Source organism: Pinus tabuliformis, chromosome 6 (assembly GCF_031772625.1).
Source record: "Pinus tabuliformis cultivar Carrire ecotype Pingquan chromosome 6, CPIR1, whole genome shotgun sequence".
In the NCBI taxonomy this organism is placed as follows: Eukaryota; Viridiplantae; Streptophyta; class Pinopsida; order Pinales; family Pinaceae; genus Pinus; species Pinus tabuliformis.
This window is the reverse complement of record NC_142292.1, coordinates 420,937,408-420,963,683: the sequence shown is the minus strand read 5'-3', so window position 1 is coordinate 420,963,683 and position 26,276 is coordinate 420,937,408. Positions and strand designations below refer to the sequence as shown.

The window sequence follows — 26,276 nt, the reverse complement described above, 5'->3', positions numbered from 1 at the left end:
TGAGGGAAATAATGCGCACCGCAGGCCACAGACAATTGTACAGTATCATGATCCGGAGTGACATAAGCCGCCACAGAACCGCAGGACAGAGGGACACTTGGCACATTCAGAACCGTGCAGGAGGAGGTGATCGAAAACATTCTCAATCATCGCAATTGCCCTCCACAACTCCGAATTGCAGCATTTATGTTGATCGGACATGCAAATTGCATGTCGCGATCCGTTCCACCGCCCGAAATCTTCCCGCTATTATCTATATATCCTTCCTTGCTCTCCATTGGAGCATCACTGCTCCGGTGCTCAACAATCAGAGATCATCGATTTGCATTATCATTCAGGCAAGCAACAATCAGGAGAGGGCTCCCATGGCGGGGGAAGGTTGTCGAAATCAATCTGCAAACAGAGACCTGCAGCTGGCTAGAGATATGTTCGAGCGGAGAACTTCCCAACGGAACAAACGGAAAATCATTGACCTGGAGGCCTCGGCACAGGAGGAAGAGAGCAAGTTATCCGACCATCAGTTAAGCCAGGAAGTAGACTGGCTGCAAGATCCGGGGACGACCAGCACTCGGGCGACTCAGTTCGTTCGCACTCAAGCAGAAGCGTGGCGCATGAAGACCATCCTGGCTAAGGCCATGGATGTCCAAGCTGAACAGGCTGAGCAACTGCAAACTCTCCAACAGTTTGCTGCCACAATGACTAAGGAGCACATGGCTGTGGTTCAAAGCAGTGAATTTAAACTCACCGCTCTGCATGAGGAGGTTGATACTATAAGCAAAAAGCTCACTGTCCTGATCAAGCTGCTCAGGAAAAGCATTGAGCAAGACAGCAAGCCTCCAGAGCTGCAACGGGGTGGTCCGTCGAAGGTCAACCAGGAAAATGCACTCAACTGCAAAGAGATGCACACAGTGCCAGACTCCCCAAAAAAATTCTGATCAGTCTTCCCTGTCCCTCTGTCGGACTTTGTCATGTATGTTTTGTTTTCATTTTCTCAGTTATGTGCTAGCCAGTTTTTTTGGCCTAAGTCGCCCTGCGTGGTGCACTTTTTGGCAGCACTCTGTCTCTCATGTTTGCTACTCTCCCAGTCCTATGTTTCAAACTGTTTTTAGCTGGTAAGGCCTGCCTCAAAGCGGCCAGTCAACTGCTTCGGCAGAATTTTTGTACTATATGTTACTCTTGTTAATATCAAAGCTTATTTACACAAAAAAAAAAGGTATGAGGGTGTCATTGCTTGATCATGGTTGTTGTTAAAGAAGGAAGGGTGTAAATGAAAGTTCTACGGTTTGTAAACCTTAGTAGACTAGAAGACCCTAGGGTTTGTGGATAAAACCCTAGGGATGGACCTAGATTAATGTTTTTGCTGAAAGAAGAAACCCTAGATCATGCAAGGAAGGAATGAAATTGTGTTGATGATGATGATGATGAGATTGATAAATTTACAAGATGGATGCAAGAAGGCCAAGATCAAGAGCGAGTTGACATTTCCCTACAATCCTCAAAAGATAAGTTCTTTATATCTCTCTTTTTTATTATTATTGTTGGTGGTGCTTTATTGTTAGTTAGCCTCTTGCCTTTGTTTCTTTTGTTGGGTTGGGTTGTAATTGTTCTTCCATGGCCTCCTAGTGAGGATTGCAGGTACATAATGAATGCTACCAAGGATTTAGCAACAAATGGAAGTAGTGGAAGAACGAAGCAAAACTTGTGACAAGAGCACTCTCCCAAATCTGTGATTTATGTTGAGAAAAATTGTACTAGATGAGATTCAAGCTCAGAGGAAGTAGGCAGATAAACAAGTTTGAAATATACCTTAATTGTGTCGAAGGTTAAGTTGCACTGAAATGGATACGGAAATTGGGTTTGAAACAGACAACGAATTTTCAAAAAATCTAGATATGATACGACAAGGAAACTATATATATATCTGTGTTTGTGTGTGTTGCTAGGAAATGTGGGTTCGTGGATGGGGACAGGGGCAGGTGCATCACTTTTTGAAATAGTTTACGTGGGTTCGTCAGGGGTACATTATAATTTATATATATTATATATTTTATAAATTATAATATATATGAATTTTGAAATCTTCCGACTTACAACAAGAAAAATAAATCATTTAAAGACTTAAACATGAACATTCACTTTGAAATTTCAAATTTGATATCAATTGGAAATTGTAATTTATATATTGAAATGAAGACAATAACTCCCTTCAAGAAGAAAACCGAAGTAGATTATAAAATTAATATATCTATTTAAAGAACTTCAAACCATAAAAACACATTCCTCACATATGGATGCTATTGAATAAATAAAGAACTTGGTATCGAAGTATTGTGTTGAGCGTGATGAAACATTTATATTATATGGGTATGACATTGTGGAGAAATTTATCAAAGCGAAAGAAACGCAAGGAAATTAGCGAACGTTTAAGATAGCAAAACATATTTTTTGAAGTGCATATATCCTTAAGATGACTTGTATTTAATGTTATTTCTACGTTTTTTTTAAATGCATATATCCTTCTTAAGATGACTTTACTTAATGGTATTTTTGTAAAAGGATGTCGTATTTCATTTAGAGGCATTGGATTACTAATTAATGATTATATCATTAAGAAATAAAATCCAGGAACTAATTCATAGCAAAGAAATTTTAAAAACCCGTACTTTTGAAATGATAGGACTTTAAGACCTCAAAACTTTAGATTTGGAATGTTTTATTGAGATAGGAATTTTGATAAAAATCATGGCAAAGAAATTAAAAAAACCTATACTTCTTTCGAAATGATGGGACTTTAAGACCTCAGAAATTTAAAATTGAAATGTTTTACTAAGATAGGGAAAAAAATTCTTGCCCGGCGTTACATAAGAACCCATCACGCACCCATTTTCGGGGTTCGGTGAACCCGTTTAAGCAAAATAACCTAGGCTGCAGTTATTGAGTACCGGGTTCTTAATGGATGAACTTGGTTCGTATGGGTTCATCTGGGACCCGCTCCAGCACCCGATTAGTGGGGACGAGAACCCGAGACATGTTCGTGAACCCCACCCCCGGGTTTGCGAACCCGTGCTTCACAAATATATATATATATATATATATATATATATATATATATTACAGAATAAAAATTTCATCTTACCATTCATCTTTTAGAATCTAGATTCTACATTTTAAAATACATAATCAACATCATCAATTCAACATAAAGTTTAAACATTGCCGTCATCATTAATGACTATTATAACATTCAGCACATCATCAAGTTTTTGTTTCCAATTTCAATCATCAACATCATCACCAAAAATAATAATGCTAAATGCACAACACATAGTACAAATTGCAAAATGAACTATGACTGGTAGTCTACTATCATATGACATATTATGGTATTCAATGTTTATTGTTCAAAAATTTAAAAGATCATCATAAATTGCATTTACATTTGGATCCTCTCCATGAGTGGGGGCATTGTTGCCATGTCCACTTGAAGATGCAATTATTGGTGTCTTCTCATCAAACAAAGTCATATGAGACATGGCATTCAATGTCATATCCAAGTCAGGCAACTTTGAAAATGGATCCAAAACCCTTAAAAATGCTCTAAACATTTCAAAAATAGGATCCTGCATTTCCAAAAATATTGAAACGTTTCAAAAATAGGTTCTTGTGTTTCCAAAAAAACTGAAACGTTTCAGAAATAAGATCTTGCGTTTCCAAACAAACTGAAGTGTTTCAGTGTTATTTCTGTGTCGTTTCATGCACGTTTCCGATTCCAAAACGTTGAACGACATTTTGGGGGTTTGGAAAGATGTTTCCGGTAACTTGGGCCAAAAGGGAATCAATGGTGACTTCCAAATGGATCTACAAGATCTAGCATGTAGCAGATGGCAACATAGACAAGCACAAAGCAAGAGTTGAGACTAGAAGGTTCTCTGAGAAAGAGGGAGAGGATCATGACAAGACGTTTGCTCCAATTGTCAGGTACACTTTCGTTAGAACTATTATCATTTCTATTGCTTTGAAAATTGCACTAGGTGGATGCAAAGATCGCTTTTCTCAATGGAAGAAAAAGTGTACATAGAGTTGCCTCAGGGCCTTGAGGTACATGAGAAGAAGTCTCATGATTGAAGAAGGCTTTGTACGATCACAAGAAAACACGTTGGGCTTGGTATTCTTGGATTGATGGATATCTAACGAGCCTTGGTTGATCTTGTTATTATATGACTTGTTTCTGATGGGAGCAAGACTCACATGACAGAGGGAGCAACAGTGGCAGGAAGATTTGCTTCCATGATAGAGGGAGCAGTCAAGTTGTACTTTAGTATCAAATAACTATGGTGATAGTTCCAGTGAAGGAAACAACTGCAAGAATACACAAATTCAGATTGGGTAGAGAGTGTTTTGTGAAAATTCCTTGAAATGCAGCAACTGGATTTTATTCTTCTAACTAATTATGTAGTTGATTTATTACGACAAATAACGAATACATCACACAGCAATTTCTTCACAATAAAAGCATTGCGGAAATTAAACTGGAAACTGAGAAATAGATGCACACACACAATAAAATGACGCCAATATTTTTGGACAAAAGTCCCTGGAAAAACCCAACTGGGAAAACCTGTACAATAGATGAGGGTTTAATTTTATTATATGCAACAGTGAAATCTGAGTACAATATCTGGATGCCAAAATGGCAATCCCCCAGCAAGATAAACTGGCCAAAATACTAGTGAGACAATTTGTCTCACCTAACATTGATCCCAACTCCAAATCTGGCTCTTTTTGGGCCACTAGAAAGCCCTTGCGTCAGCCTCTATGCAGGCTAAACTCACACTACCTGTGGAACTGCTCTGATGCAGTTGTTCTGCCCAAATCAATCTCTGTATATGGCTTGCTTGGCCTTCTGGAAATTTTCTCGGCCACCAACAACTAAATCCACCTCCTCTCCAGCTAAATTGAATTGCCCGCTGAAGCCGCCTGCACAAGCCCTGCACAACCTCATTAAGGAATAACTCGACCCTCTTGTTGTTGACTCTCTGGCACTGTAAATCTACCGGAAAGCACTTCTGCAGCTCCCTCTCACTTTTGCTTTCCTTCTGACTCGAACTCTTCTTCCCTACTCGACCTCTGTAGCTAGATAGCTCAATTTGCCAAGGAACTTGTTGTCCTGATGTATCTATCACCATCCCCATCGACCTTCTCTTATAATCTCTCGTTCATGAACCAATGACCATGATTAGATCTCCATCAATGACTAAGATCATGTCAAACTCAATTCTTGTGAGTTTCTAGAGCATTCTCACCTTTCTTTAATTAATTGCTATTAATTAACCAGTTTTCCTAAGTTAGACTTGGGAAAAATTTAAATGATGGTTAATTAATTTAATTAAGACGTTTCACAAGCTTATCTCGCTAAACCTTTTCTGGGTTTTGAAGATCTCATGCTCTTAGCGTCTCTGACACAAATCAAGACTAAAACATCTATTCGATGCTACAAAAACTAACACTTCCTCTTAACGAAGAAGGTGTTCTACTGCCTTCACCTGTAACATCTTCCTTGATGCTGCTGATGTCTAACATCTGTGACCTAAGCTACTTCACATACTTTGATTCATCTACTAACTCTGTCGCTGAACCACCTTGCATTTGCGTTGTTGTTGTCACTGCATTGTGCCATCCTACGCTGCTACCAACATTGCTCTGCACTGCAACTGACCTCATGTTGTTGCTATAACTACTGCAACTGAGAACCAAACTATGGATCCACTATGTCTCTGTATTGGCTCTGCAATTGTTTCTTGAATCTTTGACTGCAACTAGTATCTGCACTATCTACTGAGTAACTAACTGCAAGTAGTCTCTGCAACTGTCTCTCATGATTTGACTATGCAAATTGACATTGTTCCCCCTGCTACTGGAAAAAAAATTGTGGGCCTGTTGACCCTGCCGCCTACACCTACCTACAAATCAGTGAGAAAAGCCTTCAACCCCACAAGGTGTGGTTGGTGGCAGGGAACTCAGAGAAGGGGCTATCAAACTAATCCTCACTCTCTCTGTTTGAGCTATCTCCTAGGTTAGCTAAGGGTGATGGTCCCTAATGAAAAGCTAAGTTAAAAAGGATGTGAGTTTCTAGGAGAATTGTTAAAGTTAAACATATTATTTCACTAAGATTTATAAGCAAAAATTGATATGAGCAATAACCATCATAAGATAAGCATGAAATACATAAACAACCAGTGCCTTCCAAGTATTTGCTTTTTTGGAAATGAAATTGTATTTTGCTTAAAATGAGGTGAAATGCTTTCAAATGGAAAGCCAAAATAACCCTGAAAAGTGAAACAATAAATTGTTAGCGCAAGATATTATAAATGCTTTCAAGATGAATAAGTCTACAAATCAAAGCATGGAAACTATCTTGCTCAAAAGGATACAAAAAGAACTCAAATGTTAGACCAAGATGACAACATGCAATTAAGTTTGCAACCCAAAATAATAGTACTTGAAAGTGAAATCAACCATTCATGACAATATGCAATTAAACCAAAAGATGAGTCAATTTCCAAGTACAAGAAAATTAAACTTGTTGCAAAATTAAAAGAGATTACAATGCTTGCATCCAAAGTGCCTCTTGAAATAAGATTTGCATGTGAGACTTTAAACCAAAGCAAATGTGATGGAATGTTGTTCTTGGTTCATTTTATTTGATTAGTGCTAAGGCAAAGTTACAATTGAACTCTAGTCCTCAGACCTCATCCTCGCCCAAATATTTGGATCTCACAATGAGGAGTCAATAGAGGTAGAGGGTCCCTAAAATTCTATTCAACCAACTTAAGTTGGAGGTAAGTTTTAGTGAGGCTTGGGGCCTTCCTATACTAAAATGCCTAGATGAAGTGAAAATTGTATTAATTCCCCAAATTAAACTAATGTTTCATGCAAATGCTTCAAAAAAAAGTAGTTTGCAAAACTTGAAAGGCTAAAATGTAAATAAGCTCATATGTGTTTGCACCATTGAATGGAAAATAAACAAGTAAAATGGAATAGATTTCTTTAAGCTACAATTGTTTCAAATAAATGATAGTGCTCCAATAGTTTTCATGACATATAGCATAAATTGACCAAGTAGTGAAGCATATACTTGAAGAAATTATGAAACAATTAAAACTTGCCAAAGTATGAAGTGTTTACACATAAGATGAAATTTTTTCAAGTTTACAATTTGGAAGCATATGCATGTGGGAATTTAAATACAAGATTAGTAAAAATTTGTTTGTGGAGTGAAATGTGTTGATTTTAGGCATGCACAATATGAAATTAAAAACTAGAAAGCTAAGAAAAACTAGAAGCAAGATTAAGCCACCCACAAGAATCCCTCTTCTAAATGACGAAGGGGGATGCCATGAGAAAAATCCCAAGCGCCCTCCAACAATTTTTTTTTTAATTAGCGCTTAAATCGGGTAGAAATGCCTCGAAGAGGGCAGCCCACAATACAAGAGAGATCTTTACAAAGATGAGACTCTAACAAAACTAGACTCTCTCCCTAAAAATATAGCAACAACAAACTTGAAGATGGAACAAACTTTCCAAATGATATTCACAAGGCTCAAAAGGCCCACGGCCTAGATGAGTTTGCAACTCTCTCCAAAGTGCTTATGGCCTCCCTAAAAATCAGTATTTGGATAGCGTGAAGGGGTCCTGCATACACACGAGTGAGTAGTTTTCCAAAGCTTCTCCTCAAGCTCCTTGTTGCCCAATGCTCAAGCCTATGGGCTACAAAACACAAAAAAGAAATACTAATTGTCGATGTGAAATTAGGAAAAAGAAACCAAAACTGAACTTAGAATTTAATTTACAAAGTATTAACTCAAGTAATGAGAGTGAACCCCCATACTTGCCTAACTTTAGAAATGACTCTTGAATAAGAGATATAACTTTGAAAGAACTAGAATCAAAGAAGTATTTTAAATTTTAAATGGATGATCAAACAACTATAGAGTAAGAAAACTCCATTTTTCTCTTCGTTGGATGGAAAACTTGAAGCGAAAAAATGGTTGAGTCTTGGATCGCTGTGACTCTAGGAGTGAGTTGATCTAATTGAGATTTCTCCCACTTCCAGATGGATTCTTGCACACAATACGAAAGATCTTTCCTACACACTTGAACACGTATTAGTTTGCACAAGATTAAAACAATATAATGAATGAGATAAATCAAGCATTCATCCTAAAATGAATTGGCAAGCTTATCCCTAGAATACTACTCTAAATCAATGATATGTGCAAGATAGTTTGCACACATCAATCCAAGCAAGATGGCAAGTATAAACTAATATTAATTCAATATGCGAAAGAAATTAAACACAATAGCAATAGCATGAAAGGACATCACCTCATAACACCAAGAGAACACCAGCCAAATAACCCCAAAGTCTTGATTGTATTAAAAAAGTATGCAAGGATAAAATGGCAGAGTTTCCTCAAGCCCAATAGCTTATTACATGATACAATATAGGAGCATATAGCCTCATTATATAGAGAGTTGGTAGAAAATCCCAAGGAAGAATGCATGTGAGAATTGAACTTGGAGCAAATCCGAAGGAAAGATAAGTCAAGTTCGATGTGGAGAAGGTAGAGGCATCAGAGCAAAATCGAATTCCATATATGGCTTAGTAAACTCATCCATGAGTGAATCTAAGTACTGTGATAACTTCAGTCGACAAATGCAAACTCAATCTAAGTGATGTCACATATGTAGTTGATCCCCAGATAGCTCTATGTAGGTCCCCAGGAACTGTGAGATTCCCACATGTGCAACTCGTAGTCTGGCCAAGTGAAACTCGTAATCCTTGAGAGTGGAGTGCTAAGAGTAGAAGAACCTGAGATAACTGTGAGATGAGGCCCCACCTAATCTTCAATCCAAATATACCATAGAATATTCCTTCAGTGCATGATCTCCTGTAATAAATTTGATTTTCCACATGTGCAACTGCTTTATCTCTAGGAAATTCAATTTTATGAAATAACGGTGTATTTATGATGCAGTGTGCCCAGTGATTTTCCACATGTCCGTTGACTCAACTCTTTGACTTAGAATGATTTCCAAGTCATTTCCACGTCATTTTGTCACATGGAATAATTTATCTCTCCATTTTATTTAATTTTAGCCTAATTAAATGTGGGTTTTGAGGGTCCAAAACACATTATTAACCCTTCAAAATGTGTCATAGTAGAAAGTTGAGGGTGAGGTGTACTTTTGATTACTCATACCATATACAACTTCTCTAGACTACACTTATTACAATTTAAATACAATTTTATTTGCACTTTTTGACCTACGGGAAATCTAAAAAATTAAAAAATGACTACCTAGACCTAACCAAATTCCACGAAAAATTTTGTGTAATCTAGTATGGTAATATACATCAACTCTAGACACTAAGATGTGTTATGGGCTCAACCTTCAAACCATCACCCCGACTTTGGGGTAAAAAGTGAGTGAAAAAACCTAGAAAATTATCCGTCTCTGAAAAAGAAGGGATAGTTAACCAGATAAAAAAACACTCCAAGGTGTACTTGTTTGTTGATCGAGTCCCAACATCCTAGGCCTGTTACAAACTCAAAACTCATCATTACTAGTATCACTTATTACAATTCCCCGTAGCGTGTGGAATCTGGGTACAAGAAAGATGATGAGAAGATAGAAGTAGAGTTAAAAAACCGTGTTGATTGATGATATATGATGATACCACTGTCCTCTGGATCATCCTTGGGCGTGGAGTCTTCATATAATCATCAAGTGCGACTCTAGTGGTCAACAGGGCCCTCGTAGCTAAGGTACTGATCCATGAGGAAACATTTGTTTGATGCTATCCTCCTTGGATCTTGCCCAAATCTTTGCAACTATGGGGTCTAGAGTTCTAGGTCTCCCCACCTCTCTCTTGTAGGTATCATTGCATGCAATGCAAATTCCTCCATCCTATGTATGTCGAAGTTGCAGTCTGTTGCTCCCCATTTTTTCCTTCTTTTTCTTGGGACACCGAGTGTTATAGTGACCAAACTCACCACACCTGAAGCACTTGATCTTTGGCAAATCCTTCTTCTTCTCCCCTCCCTTTGAGCCTTGTCCCTGACTAGGACCTTTCTTCGCCTTCCCTTTACTGGCAAGGGCTACGTTCTCATCCTCCTTCTCAACCTTCGGTCCTTTGTTGTTGTTGTTGCTGGAAGTACCCTTGACAAGGCTGAACCTTAGCTCCTCTTGTGTGAAATCACTCCATAGGCATTCCTAATCAAGCAATCTATCTCATCTAGTGATTCCTTGGACAAACGAGGCCCACTCTGGGGTAAACCCATTGAGTGCTATTTGCACAAGCTCACTTTCCTCTGGTTTCTCACCTACAATTGCTAGCTCATCTCGAATCTTGGTGAGATATGGAGTTACGACCTCACCCTTCATCATCTTCGTGGTCCTTAACTTCTCCTTGAGAACCATTTTCCTGTTCTCTGATGGATCCTAGTATAACTTCACGACGACATCCCATATTTCCTTTGTCGTATTCTTTTCTGCAATGTGTGGAACGATATGATCTCGGACTCCATCCAAGACCATCCTCTTGGCTTTGGCCTGATCCTTCCTAAATTCACAGAATTGGATCGGATCTATCGGTACAGCAATGATTGTTGTCACGAACTCTTTCAAGCCATGCTCATCCAATAGGAATAACATCCTAGCTTTCCAAATACCAAAGTTTGAGGCTCCATCCAAATACCAAAGTTGAGGCTCCATCAAGTCTATCCTGATCTCCAAGACATGTTGCAACCATCTCTGTGAAACTCAAAAACAAGAAAATAAACAAGAATATCCTCCCTTTCTTGCTCGGCCTCTGTCTCTGTTAATTGCACTCCTTTCTGGAATGCACAGATATGATATTGTATGCCTCAGGAAGTCTTTCTCTGGTTCTCACATTATTACCTCAATTGGGCAACTCACTCAACCTTTCGGAAGTCCTTCTCCAAATCCTATTGGTTATGAAATTCAAATGAGAATAGTGAAAATGATAGGTAAATAGTGAAATCCATTCTGTTAGTGCCAGCTAATCTCATGACGCTTCTGTAAGCCCATTCCATTCTCTCTCTGCGGTACAAGCTCTGTGGGACCGGATCTAATCTCGCTTTCTTTGTCTCTTTCCCGCCTGCCTGTAATTCATCTCGTAATGAGATGATGGAGATGGGAGCGTAAACCGTTTGCTTCATAGGGAACGGGACTGGGCTGTGCTACTTTCTTTCGTTTCGACCCGACCCTCTATCTGTATCCGAGACCCTTCCTTAATCTCGTAATGTCGTACGTAGTTTCTTGGGCTAAGCTTCTGGTACGCAACTGTTATTTCCCCCAAAACCCTTCAGCTAACGCTCCTTTCAATACGTATATAACTCTTCGGCTAAGGCAACTGATCTAACATCTGTAACTCTCTCTAATAGGCTAACGGGACTGAACTAGAATTACATATATAACTTTGCTCTATTCGTATGAACTTTGTATTATTTTATGCCTTCCTTGCTGACCGGTATTCTTTCTTATCTTGTGGGCTAACGGGACTGCACTTTCATTACATATATAACTGCTATACTCATATGAACTAGGTATTGAATTTCCTGCCTTCTGACCGGTATTCTTTCTTATTTTGGGCTAACGGGACTGTAATTCCATTCCGTGTGTAATTGTCTCTCTTCGGCTCCCGCAAATGTCGTACGTCTATTCGGTTCATGTTCCCGATCAAAGGTTTCCAACTGTTCAAATAAGCTCCTGGAAGAACGTATATAACTCTGCAGCTTAGGAACTGTTCCAAGGGATATAAAGGGATCTAAACGTAAGTTCTCTATTACTCTCTTATATACGATGCTATGACGATGCAGTAATTACATATATAAAGATGCAAGCTCGACTAATAAGGAGAGGTGCTCGACCATAAGGTCCGTCAGGGGCTCGACTGTTAAGGAGAGGGAGAGGAGAGGATGCGGAGCACGCTCGACCAACGCCCCCCCACCCAATAAGTAAATTGAACCTTTAGGGTGCGTAAGCACGCTCGACTAATAAGGAGAGGTGCTCGACCAAAAGGGAGAGGAGAGGGGCTCGACTGATAAGGAGAGGAAGGCAGGTAAGGTCACAGGTGAGGTTAGACCTTAAGAAGGTAGGTGAGGTGTGCAGGTAGGTTAGGTGGGTTGGGTAGGCAGGTAGGTAGATAGAGAGATAGATAGAGTCGGTTAGTTGGCACGGGATCTATATCTACCATGGGTACGTTATGCCATCAATCTGCCCTGATGCCAACGCCCTTGAACGCCCTTTCACAGGCTATTGGCTGGTGATAAGAAATATGCCTCTCCCTCGTCCTAAGGTTGGTTAGGCAATCTAACTTCCTCGCTCTTATGCCTCTCCCTCGTCCTAAGGTTGGTTAGGCAATCTAAGGGAAAAGTCAGCTTGATCGAGCAAGCCTAACGGAATATGGTCGAGAGGGGAACGATTGGTACCCAACCCTTCCTTCTAGCTTTCCTAGTTGGTGTGGGCTACATTATATGCGGGGTCCGGCCCAGTAGCGGCTTCACTACCACCTCGATCAGCGCTAGTAGTGCTTTTGCACCTCTTCCCTTTCGAGAGCTAGTTGGATTACCCTAAAGTATAGGCAGTTGATTCATAGGTCAATGGTAGCAGCTGTTTCAGTCGATCCAGAAACAAACATAGACCAGGGAAGCAAGAAGGGAGCTCTTCACTACCTCGACAGCCTAAATGTGATCGGAGAATCGTAACCCCTTGCAAGACCTCCGGACCTTCCTTAGCCAAGTATTTGAATGGCTGGCTGGATGGCTGGATGGATGGGGAGCTTTATTGCTGGATGGATCGGAAGCTGGAGCTTAAGCTGGAGAAGCTGGAGGAGCTGGAGGAGCTGGATGGATCGAGATATCAATCTTATATATGTTACACCCAGAGCTTGAGTGATAGATGGATGCTTACTTGCTAGAATCTCTAGTTGCTCTTGTGCATTTATTGATATGCAACAAACCTGCCCACCAACGACCTTAGCCCTTGGGAACAGGCGCACCTACCTGCTGATCTATTGCTGCTTGCCCATTTAGATATAGATATATCTTGCTTATACTTACGCTAATCATAAGACCTAGGGACCTTAGAACCGATAGGACACAGTCCCCGCTTACCCGCCACTTACAGGGACCCCCGTAACCCCCCCCGCCAACCTTAGCTGGGGACAAGGACCACCAATAACAACTGGAAAAAAACCAACAGGACAGGCCAATCAGTTCAGGACCACCAGGGCAGGATCACCACACTCCCACCAGGCCAAGAAACATGGGCCTACACACTAAACAGTACACCTCCTGGGCTCCCACCTGTACACCTCTCATGGGACTACGGATGTTACCTGGGACTAGCTCACCCACTTGGCTTGGATCCTTTAAACCACTTGGCTGGGACTACTACTTTCACACACTTAGCCATTGACTCTGCTCACCCACTTGGATGGGCTACTTGGCTTGGCCTTGGATACCGGGATGCTTGCTGGCTGGAATAATGAAGAGGTAGGTTTTTATCCAATATGGAAAAAAGGAGGGGGAGGGAGGGACAAGCATGAGAGAAGGAAGGTGGTGCTTATTGTTGGATAATAACGTCTATAATGCAATCATTGCTTGTGTGATGTTCAGTGTGAAGGATATTGAAAGAAGTGACGTTCAGTGAAGTCTACGTGATGGATATAGGAAGGAGAGATAGATTGAGATTGATTGATTGGATTGATTAGATTGATTGCCAACAGATATATATATACCGCTATAACGATACCCGATACTCTCTACGATACCGATCTCGATACCAATCTATATACCAATCTATATAGCTTATAAATCCATATCAATCTATACCAAACTAGATAAAGAAAGATAGACAGATAGAAAGAAGTGAAGTGATGTGATGTTAAAGAGCTGAAGGGGTTCGCTGAGCGAACAAGAAAGGGCTGAAGCTGAGCGAACTAAGAAAGAGATGAACAGATTGAAGCTGAGTGAACAACCAATGTGAGAAAAGAAAGAGCGGACGGATCGAAACTGACCCGAGTGAGTGAGTTAGGGAGGGGAGGTGCACGGATACTGATTTGAGGATTCTGGGCTGGCCGGTCTTCTGCTTTGGCTGGCCGGGAGGAGCGGCCAAAGGGGACGGAAGTGAACTAGTGTGAGGTGGTGCATCACCTGAAAACCCATGCATGAAGTGTTCCCACTGACCGGAACTGGACGGATACACAGACAGCCCGAGATACCTACATCCTCAGACTTCACCTTTAGCCCTCTGCCCTAGGCCCTAGACCCGAGATCCTCTCCCTCACCATATGAATAGTGAGTCCCTCTCCTTATAGTCGAGCGTTCGTTCATTTTACTTATTGGGTGGCCCCTATCAAATAAGTAACTAAAAAAGTCACTAACGTTCCTCTCCTCTCCTCTCCCTCTCGATGGCGACCCTCTCCCTCTCCTTAACAGTCGAGCCCCTGACGGACCTTATGGTCGAGCACCTAAAGGTCCTCTCCCGTTGGTCGAGCCTGCTTCCGCATCCTCTCCTTAACAGTCGAGCCTGCTTACGCATCCTCTCCCTATGGTCGAGCGCCTCCGGACCTTATGGTCGAGCACCTAAAGGTCCTCTCCCGTTGGTCGAGCCTGCTTCCGCATCCTCTCCTTAACAGTCGAGCCTGCTTACGCATCCTCTCCCTATGGTCGAGCGCCTCCGGACCTTATGGTCGAGCACCTAAAGGTCCTCTCCCGTTGGTCGAGCCTGCTTCCACATCCTCTCCTTAACAGTCGAGCCTGCTTATGAATCCTCTCCCTATGGTCGAGCGCCTTCAGACCTTATGGTCGAGCACCTCTCCTTATTAGTCGAGCGTGCTTACGCACCCTAAAGGTTCAATTTACTTATTGGGTGGGGGGGCGTTGGTCAAGCGTGCTCCGCATCCTCTCCTCTCCCTCTCCTTAACAGTCGAGCTCCTGACGGACCTTATGGTCGAGCACCTCTCCTTATTAGTCGAGCGTGCTTACGCACCCTAAAGGTTTAATTTACTTATTGGGTGGGGGGGCGTTGGTCGAGCCTGCTTACGCATCCTTAACAGTCGAGCCTGCTTACGCATCCTTATCAGTCGAGCCCCGTTGCCGGTCCTCTCCTTAACAGTCGAGCCTGCCTCCGCATCCTCTCCCTATGGTCGAGCGCCTCCGGTCCTTATCAGTCGAGTCACTAACGTATTCATTTTACTTATTGGGTGGCCCCTATCAAATAAGTAACTAAAAAAGTCACTAACGTACCTCTCCTTGTCAGTCGAGTCACTAACGTACCTCTCCTTGTCAGTCGAGTCACTAACGTACCTCTCCTTGTCAGTCGAGTCACTAACGTACCTCTCCCATAGGTATCCACCACTACTTTAGCCTAGAAAGAAAAGGCGTTCAATGAAGTAAGTTGTGCCCCAATCTGCGCCCCTGCACTATATTACGAGGCAGCTGAGGAAAGTGTTCGCTACACCAAAGCCAGGTCCACAACTTGGTTTCATGGTGTTCGCCACTCCATTCGATTTCAATGCTTCTATTTTTTGCTGTTAGGGACCAAAAACCCTGGGGTGCTGACGTCTATGTTCAAAGCGATCTTACACTTCGACTAGAAACTATCCCCGATTTCAAACAGAAATCCCTGTACACATGAGATTGAGTTGCTACATAATCATAAAATGTGTAAATTACTATGCAGCACCTTATAAATCAACTTGTGCATTACTGCAAATATCCTCCTTGCATTATCCAGTGGTCAGAAAAGGTGGAAGAAATCATTAGTAGTGTAGAGGAGTAGGTAAGACGAGGTATAAGAATGCATTGCCCCTTCCATTAGTGCGGGAATATCCTCCTATGGAGTCTATAAGATATCCGTTATGCTATGCTTGCCATAGAAATGTTGTTCCTGCGATCCCTTAAACAGACAGGTACCGAGTAGCACAATACCTAGCTCGTAAAGCTCGCACTGTCTAACTGGCAAAACTGCTACAACTTACTGCAACTGAAAATCACGTATTTCCTCCTAACAATTGGATCTAGAAACCCTATGAGAAATTCATCTGTGTGCTTTTCTCTTCCGCCCAATGTTGATCTGCTACTACTAGACTAGCTGCAAACTAACTATGCGTAGATCTGCTCAACGAACTGACTGATCTTCACCAGAACCCTCTATCTAGCAAATCCACTTCCTGTTGGAACTGCTATTGGGAAAATCGAACTTTTCCACCTGTCTGGATCTAGAAATCAAATTTCCTGCCCAACAATTCGAACTGTCTGGCTGGCCTGCGCAAATCCTGAAAATTGTGCTCAGAACTCCCTTTGAACCTGCACAAATTTTCCTTCTCGCTATTGAGCCTCTAATCTGATCTTCAATGCTTTGATACCATGTGAAATTCCTTGACATGTAGAAACTGGAATTTATTCTTCTAACTGATTATTATGCAGTTTATTTGTTATGGCAAATAACGAGTAAATCACACTACAATTTCTTCACAATAAAAACATTCCAGAAAATAAACTAGAAACTGAGAAATAGATGCACGCACATAGTAAAAATGACATCAATATTTATGGACAAAAGTTACCGGAAAAACCCAACTGGGAAAATTGATGCAGCAGATGAGGGTTTATTTTTATTATATGTAGCAATGAAATCTGAGTACAATATCTGGATGCCAAACTGTTAATCCCCCAATAAGATAAACTTGCCAAAATAGTAGTGAGACAATTTGTCTCACTTGACACTGATCCCAACTCCAAATTTGGCTTTGTTTGGGCCACTCGAAAGCCCCTGTGTTAGCCTTTGCGCTGCCTTTGTGTAAGCTAAACTCGCACTGCTTTGATGCAGTCGTTCTGCCCAAGTCAACCTCTGTAGATGACTTGCTTGGCCTTCTGGAAATTTTCTAGCCACCAGCGACTGAATCCACCTCCTCTCCAGCTAAATTGAACTGCCCTTTGAAGCCACTTGTGCAAGCCCTGTGCAAGTGCACTGAGGAATAACTTGTCCCTCTTGTTGCTGACTCTTTGGCACTGGAAATCTACTAGAAATCACTTTTGTTGTTCACTCTCACTTCTTCTTTCCTTTTGACTCGAACTGTTCTTCCCTGCTAGACTTTTGCGGTTAGATAGCTCAATCTGCCAAGGAACTCGCTCTCCTAATGTATCTATCTCCATCCCCATCGACCCACTTTTATAATCTCTCGTTGGTGAACCAACAACCATGATTAGATCTACAACAACGACTAAGATCATTTCAAACTCAATCCGTGCGAGTTTCTAAAGCATACTCACCTTTCCTAATTAATTGCTATTAATTAACCAATTTTCCTAAGTTAAACTTAGGAAAAATTTAAATTATGGTTAATTAATTTAATTAACGCATTTTGAAAGCTTATCTCGCGAAACATTTTTTGGGTTTTGAAGATCTTGTGTTCTTAGCCTCTCTAACACAAATCGAGACTAGAACACTTGTTCGATGCTACAAAAACTAACATGTTGAAGACAGGAAGAACACATCAGGATGATGATTTAGTTTGGATTTTTCTTGGTTAGGAAGCAAACATTTGTCGCACTTAGGATTGTAGAGGCTAAGTATATTGCAGCTAGTTTGACAAGTTGAGAAGTAGTGTGGCTTCAGTAACTGTTCACATTATTGTTTGATTAGGTGCAAGACACGACCATGATGACAGGTTGAAGAACATTGAGATCAAGTACTGAGACATGGTACAGAAGGGTGCAGTGATGCTCATAAAAAAACCTCTATCGCAGGGCGAAGTTTGTACACTTTAGGGACAAGCTTGAGAAGTTTGCATACTTTAGGGACAAGACAAAGTGGTTGAGAATATTTTCCTCGATTAGAGGGAGTGGTGATGTTGTTGCATCAAGGGGTAGACATTCACCCTAGGTCAAAATATAGACAGGTCAAGTATTAACCAGGGGCCACAAAATGTGGCTAGGGAGAATGGCCCAAAGAGCATAAGCCCCAAAGTGATCCCCAAGTGGGCGAGTGAGTGCTTCTAGCATCGGGCAAGAGAGTTACCATTCAATTAGCATGCAGGAATGGTAATAGCATTGGGTTTCACCATATATCACAGGTGTTGACCAAGTTCCAAGTGACAACTTAGATAATTGGTGAATTGATCCAAGTGACAACTTGTTGAGCATGATGTTGATGTAGTATGCTTTCCATAGGTAGTGGCTTGACACACCAACATAGCTAGCTCATTTAGGGACAATCATTCTCTCTAAGTCAAGTATATTGACCAGAATTAGGGAGAATGGTTAGGCAAAGGACAATCATTTTTCCTATGTCAAGTATGATGACCGGAATTAGGAAGAATGGTCTTCGAGGACCAAAATCACTTAGTTGAGTGGGTACCTTTCAGCATCAAGCTCAAACTCTCCAGATAGGTTGAGTGAGCACATTTAGCATCAAGCTCAAAATTACTCATGAAGAGTGAGGCCTTTGGAGACTCACCATGAGTCAAAGATATTGACCAGGATGACGGTGAACCGAGACTAGTCTGTATACCTATTACCATGTGTCGGAGGGACCAAAACTATGGTGACTGGTTGATGCTAATGATATACCATATGTTAGGAGTACCAGCTAGGATTATTGTGCACCATAGGTCAAAGGTACCAACTGGAATTATGCTAACTAGTTGATGTTGTTGATCTACCGTGTGTCAGAGTTGGTGACCAAGATTATGGTAATTGGATGACGCTAATGCTGATGAATTGTTATAACCTTTTCTTAGAGAAATTTTTCAATTTGAGAACATTTTGAGTCATTATGAATACCTCCCTAGCTAAGAGGGAGTGTTGAATTTTGTAGCTATGGTTGGTCTTCATATTAAACATTTTAGCCCTTGATGTATATGTAATAATAAATACTAGACATGTTCTTCATGTCGGCTTCAAAAAAAAAGAAAATTTGAATTTTTAATTATGGATTTTTCCCTCCAAATGTAAGGTCGGCTCCAACCTACTTAAGTTGGCCCAGCCAAATAGTCACACCTCTTGGGGACACCTTTGTTCACTATATAAAGACAATTTGTCCTCCACTTTTGGGCATCAAATTGAATCACTCCTAAAGAAGAATTTGGATTATCCAAGGCACTATTTTGATGAAGAGGACAAATTTCTGATGAGAAGAATTTTTTAGGCAAAGAAGGATGAAATTCTGAGGCACAGAAAGGGTGAATTTCTGAGCATATCAAGGAAGCAAGACCAAGATCTTTGGGTGTAGAAGAAGGCCGAAATTCAGCACTAAACAGAGCAGACCAGGCTTGAGTTTATTGGGAAAATTGATGACTTGAAATGAGGGCTGATTGACCAGGTTTGACCAAAGCTATATTGTTGGTCTGTTTGACTTTGCATTTGACTAGAAAAATTAGATGCATCTCTGTTGATCTTAACAAATTCTCTAAGGAAAAGGTTGTTGGGTTTTTCCCAGGGTAAATTCTTGTGTTTTTTGTTTGGCTGTCTCTCTATGATCCTACTGGCATTTTGTTTCCACTGTTGAGATCTCTTGTGTAATTACTTTATGATGAATGTGAATGCAAGAAAAAATTAACCTAAGAAATCATAAGAAGTAATTATCAGTTTAGAAGGTCTTGTAATATCAACAATGTGCACCGTTACGTGCTATATATATGAGAACTTTTTACTATTTGTGTATAAATGGTTTGGCTTCATATGGATGGACATGAATATATATGCTTTTCTTTAAAATTTGAATATTTATGTGCTTTTGGTTGACTGGTTTTTTGTTCCGGTTTTTTTAATGGTTCTGGTCCAGTTCTAACCAGTTCCCAATTCGGGGCGCTTACCAGTTTGGTCAACAGTTCCGTTCTGATAATATTGTTGGCAAGTTGCCTGTTACTAAAGCAATATATAATCTTTGATTTTGGCAAATGAATATAGATAAAATTTTGAAAGTTAAGATAATAGAATGTATACTATTGTCCACAAATAGCATGGTTTTCTGTAGTAAGGATTTTCGTGTTCAACATTGTATATTTGTGGTATATGATTTTTGCTTGCAATTGTATGCCTAGTTTTATGTGAGTTGTGCCATCTGCAAAATTTATTTGGATTAGCCATGTCATGAATATGATTGTTCGGAATCTGTTCTTGACACAGTATTTTGGACCAAGTTTTATCCATGGTGGCAACAAACAAGTGGCACAACCTACTTATATTGACCCATACAAACTCTTGGAGGATGATATATTAACACAATCGAGTTCACCGCGTGTACCATACACTTCATCTCAATAGTTGACCATACTCTTCATCAGTAGCTGTAAATTTATTTTTGCATTCCAATGCTTTTTTCCTGTTAATGTGTATAGTTAGAAATTCATGACGATTTAATGTTAATACTGGGAAATACAAGTAACCCCATGAGGTGTTACATATATAATCCACGGTATCTCTGGATATTGTGTGTAATTAATGGCATGTGTATATTTGATTACCATTAAATTGGAGTCTGGGGAAGTAGTAAATCATTCTCACACCCATCCTTGCTGATCGAAACTATAGTTTCAAGGTTTGTTGGATCATTTAAAAGGTATCTAGCATTTTGGTTACCTTGAATCTCACATACCAAAATACCGAAAATTGGTTGAATTGGTCGAAAAGTTAATTAAACTGATTTATATACTGTAAAAAAAAATTAATCAATTCATGTTATTGTCTTAAAGCATAAGGTATCTAGCATTTTGGTTACCTTGAATCTCACATACCAAAATACCGAAAATTGGTTGAATTGGTCGAAAAGTTAATTAAACTGATTTATATACTGTAAAAAAAAATTAATCAATTCACGTTATTGTCTTAAAGCATAAGAGGTTAAACTGATTTCCAAACTCACTCAAAGGGTAAGTAAAATCGCTGAGAGGATTAATGTTTTTGATTTCAATTATTACCAGCTTGGATCCATCTTACCCTCGAATCTATCAAATGTCAAAGAGGGATCGAATCTCTTTTCATAGTAAAACAGGTTTGTATCTCAAGAAATGTGATCCCTTTCTGCACGTGATTGATCTGGGGTTAAGATGGATCTACATTGGTATTAATATTAATATTTGACATTTTTTTACATGACATGATAACAAAATTAATATTTTCAAATATTACAACTTTGGCGTGGAAATATGTTATTTAAAGATTTTAATATATCCATACTTTATGGTTTTTCCTTTTAAAGATTCATTTTACAAATATTTAATTAAAAGAAATAATAAAAGATTTTGGAGCATGATTTTTGATTTTTTGTTTGAATTGTATTGCAGTTTTTTTATCTATATGGTTATTTTCATTTTTGTTTTGAGCTGACATTATTTTTATTATTATTTTATTGGAGAAGTGACATACTTATGCATCTTCTACATACTAAGCTGTAGAATGTATCTTTAGGCGCAATTAATATGTTAGAAAAGAAATTCCAATATTGAAATAACAGATGTGCTAGAAGACATTATCATTTCAAGGAATGGAATATTGGTAAAGACGTATTTGATTCATAGGTGGAAGAAGTTACTCTGAAGAATTTTTTTAATTGATTTATTGTATGCAATTAGGATGACTTGCTAGATGACTTGCTAGAGAAGCTATGGATGTAATTGAAAAAGCATAGGTTCAAATATGGCAACGTTTTATGAAAGAAAATGATTAATTGAAAAAGCATAGGTTCAAATATGGCAACGTTTTATGAAAGAAAATGATTTTTGAAGGAATGGAATAATTATAAGACATGGTTTTAATAATGGATATCAATATTATATTACTGGAATAGTCGGTTGTATTTTGGAATTGTTATGAATGGAAAAACTGTTTGTGAAGTTAAAAAGGCATGGATCAAGTCTCACAAGGATTCATAGAAGAGGGAATTTGAAAGTCTTGTTTTTTTAATTGAATTATTGTGCCCAATTGGGATGACTCAAATTATAATTGCTAGAGAAGTTATGGATGTAATTTAGAAGTGTGGATTCAAACATGGCAAGGTTTTAGTGCCTTGGAAGGAAAAACGATTTTTAAAAGATGGAATAAGATATGGTTTAGATAATGAATATGAAGTGATTTTGATTTTTTTTAAATGGGAATGGTGAAATGTGACTTGAAATTGTGATTCTCGGTAAAATTGTGTATAAAATTAAAAAGACATGCTTCAAGAAGATTCATAAAAGAGGGGATCTTCTATTCGAGGATGAAGATAATGGTTGCATCTTTACTTCAAAGGTATTCACTAAGTGAAGTATTTGGTTGAGAGATGAGAAGGAAGATATGTTATTTTATATCACAAATTTGAAAAGTGAACTTAGCTATAAGAAACTTGATTAGTATATCAAATTGTATTTGTGCATATGAAGTTTAAACTAGTTTATCAATGTTTCGAATTTATTGAGGGATGTGAAGCAGAAATTGTGAACTTAGCTATAAGAAACTTGATTAGTATATCAAATTGTATTTGTGCATATGAAGTTTAAACTAGTTTATCAATGTTTCGAATTTATTGAGGGATGTGAAGCAGAAATTGTTCATTCATAAGGAACTTTAAATTTAAAGTATGAATTGAAATTACTTCAAAATTATTGAATGTGTGGAATGTTGATGTGTAGATCATAGGTTATAATTAGTTTTATTTTTAGAAATGCTTATGTTTCTAGAACTACGTTATGTTATCTGAATATATATATAAAACTTCTTGTTATGAATTTGGTATATACTTGTATGTTCATAGATCCTACCTTTTGATCTTCCTACTTTTGACTAAGTATCATAGACGAAGTGTGGACAAGAATACTCACAGAATAACTATGTTGACAAATCAAATTGCTTCTTGTAGATTGAAGTATCATGTTGAACTTGAAGACTACTAGAATCATTGTGGCTATAACAATTTGAATTATGGCCCTAGTGTTTCATCATGTTTATGCTTAAACCATGAGTGAGCATGCAATTTGGCTAGTGGAAAATGGAAGGATGTGTTGTACAATTTGCATGCAAAAAATTGAGAAACAATAAGTTGGCTCCTTCTTGGTATAAGCCATAATATTTAATGATGTTGCTACATTGAGGGATATCATATTCAAAGAAGCTCAACCTTTCTTGTTTGAGCTAACTAATAGTGTAAGAACTCTTCAACTTGTTTATTTTGAGGCCTAAAGTGGATAAGCAAAGGGTGTTGCAAGTTCTATAAAAAGCCAACAAAAGAGAATTTGGCTTCACAATGCTTAAGAGAATGTTGGGAGGAAGAGTCGATTGCGACATGTTCTAACATAAACCATTGTCATTGCATGTGTCTTATGTGGATCTAAGCAAAAGGTTTGAAAAAATTGGTAAGCTCCGCCAAGGAAAGGTGTAGGTACTCTACTAAAATGTGTTAAAAGTTGAAGAGAAAGATTTGGATTCCCATACAAAGTGATGATATAGGGAATGTTATACTTTTATCATATCATGGCTTGGAAATTGAGACATTTGATGTGGAATGTAATGAACATCAATCATAATAAAGCATGATAAACCAGCATACCCGCTAGGTATGGCGAATGTACATGTCGAGCACACAACTCCTAATAGTAAATAATGTTGATTTGGGGTAGCATTGGATGTGCTCTAGCCATGAAATTTGGTGGAGAGGTCAGGGCATATGAGATCTCCAATACCCAGAAATGGTTTGGGTAGATTTTAAACAATGAAGGAGATATTAAAATAATTAATATTCTTAATGGAGTCCCTAAGCCTAAACTTAGGGAAATTAAAATATTAATGTGAATTAATATTAAACTGTGTTAGAATGGTCCAAAAAACATGGATCAAGCTAGATCTAATCTTAGCCGTCGATTAGGGACTTAATCTCGGCCATTGATTTGTCAACTAGAAAAGTATAAGAGGAGGCTTGAGGGTCACTTGGAGAATACTCCAGAGTGATCAGTCATTCTATTCTCTAGAGCAGAGTTTGCTAAGAGAGATAGAATCAATGATCAATTGCAGAGAGGGGCAGTGAGTACAAGGCAGAGAGGCAGGGACAATGCCAAGAGACTAGCGCAGAAGCAGAGAGAGGCAGACGCAGAGCTAGAGGGATCCACGCAGAAATAGCAAAGATTGCGCAGAGCTAGAAGGGTTTGCATCATCCATGCAGAAGCTATAGGAGTGACGCAGAGAGGCAGAGAGGCTGCGTAGAGCCTCAGTAGGCTGACGCAGAGGGTTTCATACTGACACAGAGGCCAGCAGGGCTAACGTTGAGCTTCATATTGTGCTGGAGAGGGATTTCATGGAGCAGGCTTTCCAAGTACCTGTTTCCGAAGAGAGGTATTGCTGCCAGATTTTTTATCTCTATCGGGTTAGCCAGTTTGGCACCCAGTGTACTCAAAAAAGAGTTGCTTAATAATAAAACCCTCAAATAGCTGCACTGGTTTTCCCGCATTGGGTTTTTCCAGGGACATTAGTCCAAAAATAACGATGTCATTTGTGTGCTTGTTTCTGGTTCCTTCAGTTGATAATCTGTAATGTGTTGATCATGCACTTGTATTTATTTCAGTATTTACATGGTAAATAAGTTGTTAATTAACAGAACAAGTAGGTAGGAATAAATCAGTAAAGTGCATGGAGGGTTTCTAATTGTTAGACTTAGAAATTTCAACATCGTATCAAAGCATGGTTGCAGATCACAAGAGAATTGGGGACATCAGCAGAGCAGAGCAGCAGCAGCGAAAAACAGTTGTCCTAAGTGACAGAAGTTGTTCCTAGCATCAAAGAAGGGGTGACGCAGTGACTGCATCATCAAGTTCGAGCTAAGAAAAGGTTGCACAGAGGTTGAAGGAGGCAAAGACAGGCTCACTCAGAGGCCAGGAGGGCCGATGCAGTTGGCTGAGGGAGCTAGTTTGCCGGTTTCGGGACTGTGCAGAGGCCAGGAGGGCCAACGCAGTTGGATGAGGGAGTTAGTTTGCCGGTTTCGGGACTACGCAGAGCCTAGGAGCTCTCACCTTCAGGCTGCTGGGGTTTAGGAGGTTGTGGGTAAGTTGCAGAGTGGAGCTGGTGGGGTACTGTAGTCAGAACAGTACCTAACAGGGCAAGGCCAAGGAGGAGGGAGTTGCTACCGAGGGTTTCTAGCCGAGAAGTCCGGATCAGTGGTGCAGTTGCACAGACGATCATAGTAGGGGGCATCTCGACATTGGCAGAAGGATTTGCAGGAGAGAAATCAAGGCTCAAAGGGAGTCACATCGAGAACTTCCAAGAGGGAAGTAGAAGAGCAGCATGGCACTACACAGAATAAGAGACCAAGACAGACTGGACAAAGACTCAAACTTCGCAGTCTGGAAGGCCAGAATCTTATCCGTACTTGACAGAAATCGTGTCAAGCACTTCGCCTTGAGGACGATAGCAATCCCAGTTGACCCAGCTGATAACGACAAGTAGAAGGAGGCAATGGCGAGGGCCAAGAGCATCATCCTTGACCCCGTCAAGGACCATGTAGTACCCACACATTGTCGAGAAGGAAACGACAAATGAGATGTGGGAGGCCCTAAAGAAATTGTACCGGCATACTTCTGTAAAGAGAAGGATGATACTAGAAAATCAGTTGTGGTCATACTAGATGAAGAAGGGAGAACCGATCGACACCTTCCTCGGTCGACTGAATGAGATACGGGATCAGCTGACTTCCATAGGGGCCACATCGGATCAGGAATTGATGGTGAGAACAGCCCTGAACGCAGTCTCAGAAGACTGGGAGGTATTTGTCCAAAGTATACTGGGCAGAGCGACCCTTCCACATTGGGCGGAAATGTGGGCGGCTCTTTGCCAAGAAGAAATCAAAAGGCTAAGCAAGGCAGGAAGTAGCAACAAGGGGATCAAAGTCAAGGAGGAAGATGTTGACCTAGCATCTGAGGGAAAGCAAGAGAAACAGAAGAAGAAGGACCTCTCCAAGGTCAAATGCTTCCACTGTGGGGCGATGGGTCATTATGCGACTCAGTGTCCAAGGAAGAAGAACAAGGGAGAGGCCTTCGAGACCAAGGCAGCGCCAGCAAGGGCAGAGAAGGAAGTGGAGACAGAGGATGACTGTGCCATGAGTGAACACACACCACTTGAGTGGAAGTGGGGAGACATCGAGTTGTAGTCAGATGGACTACAGGCGACAAGGGGCAAGATCCTCGAGGTACCCAGCCTCTTGGATTAAACCATGCTACG

The 26,276-nt window shown here is 40.0% G+C and overlaps 1 protein-coding gene across 1 annotated transcript in view; it reads left to right on the top strand.

Moving 5' to 3' along the window:
* Positions 1 to 20,681, top strand: part of LOC149259101 (tubulin alpha-6 chain) — a 244,780-nt gene extending 224,099 nt beyond the window's left edge. Inside the window, exon 4 of the mRNA XM_089417434.1 lies at positions 20,223 to 20,681. Within this exon, the coding sequence (XP_089273560.1) occupies positions 20,223 to 20,360 (138 nt within the window). The 3' untranslated portion in view covers positions 20,361 to 20,681. The remainder of the gene's footprint in view (positions 1 to 20,222) is intronic.
* Positions 20,682 to 26,276: the final 5,595 nt, after the last annotated feature.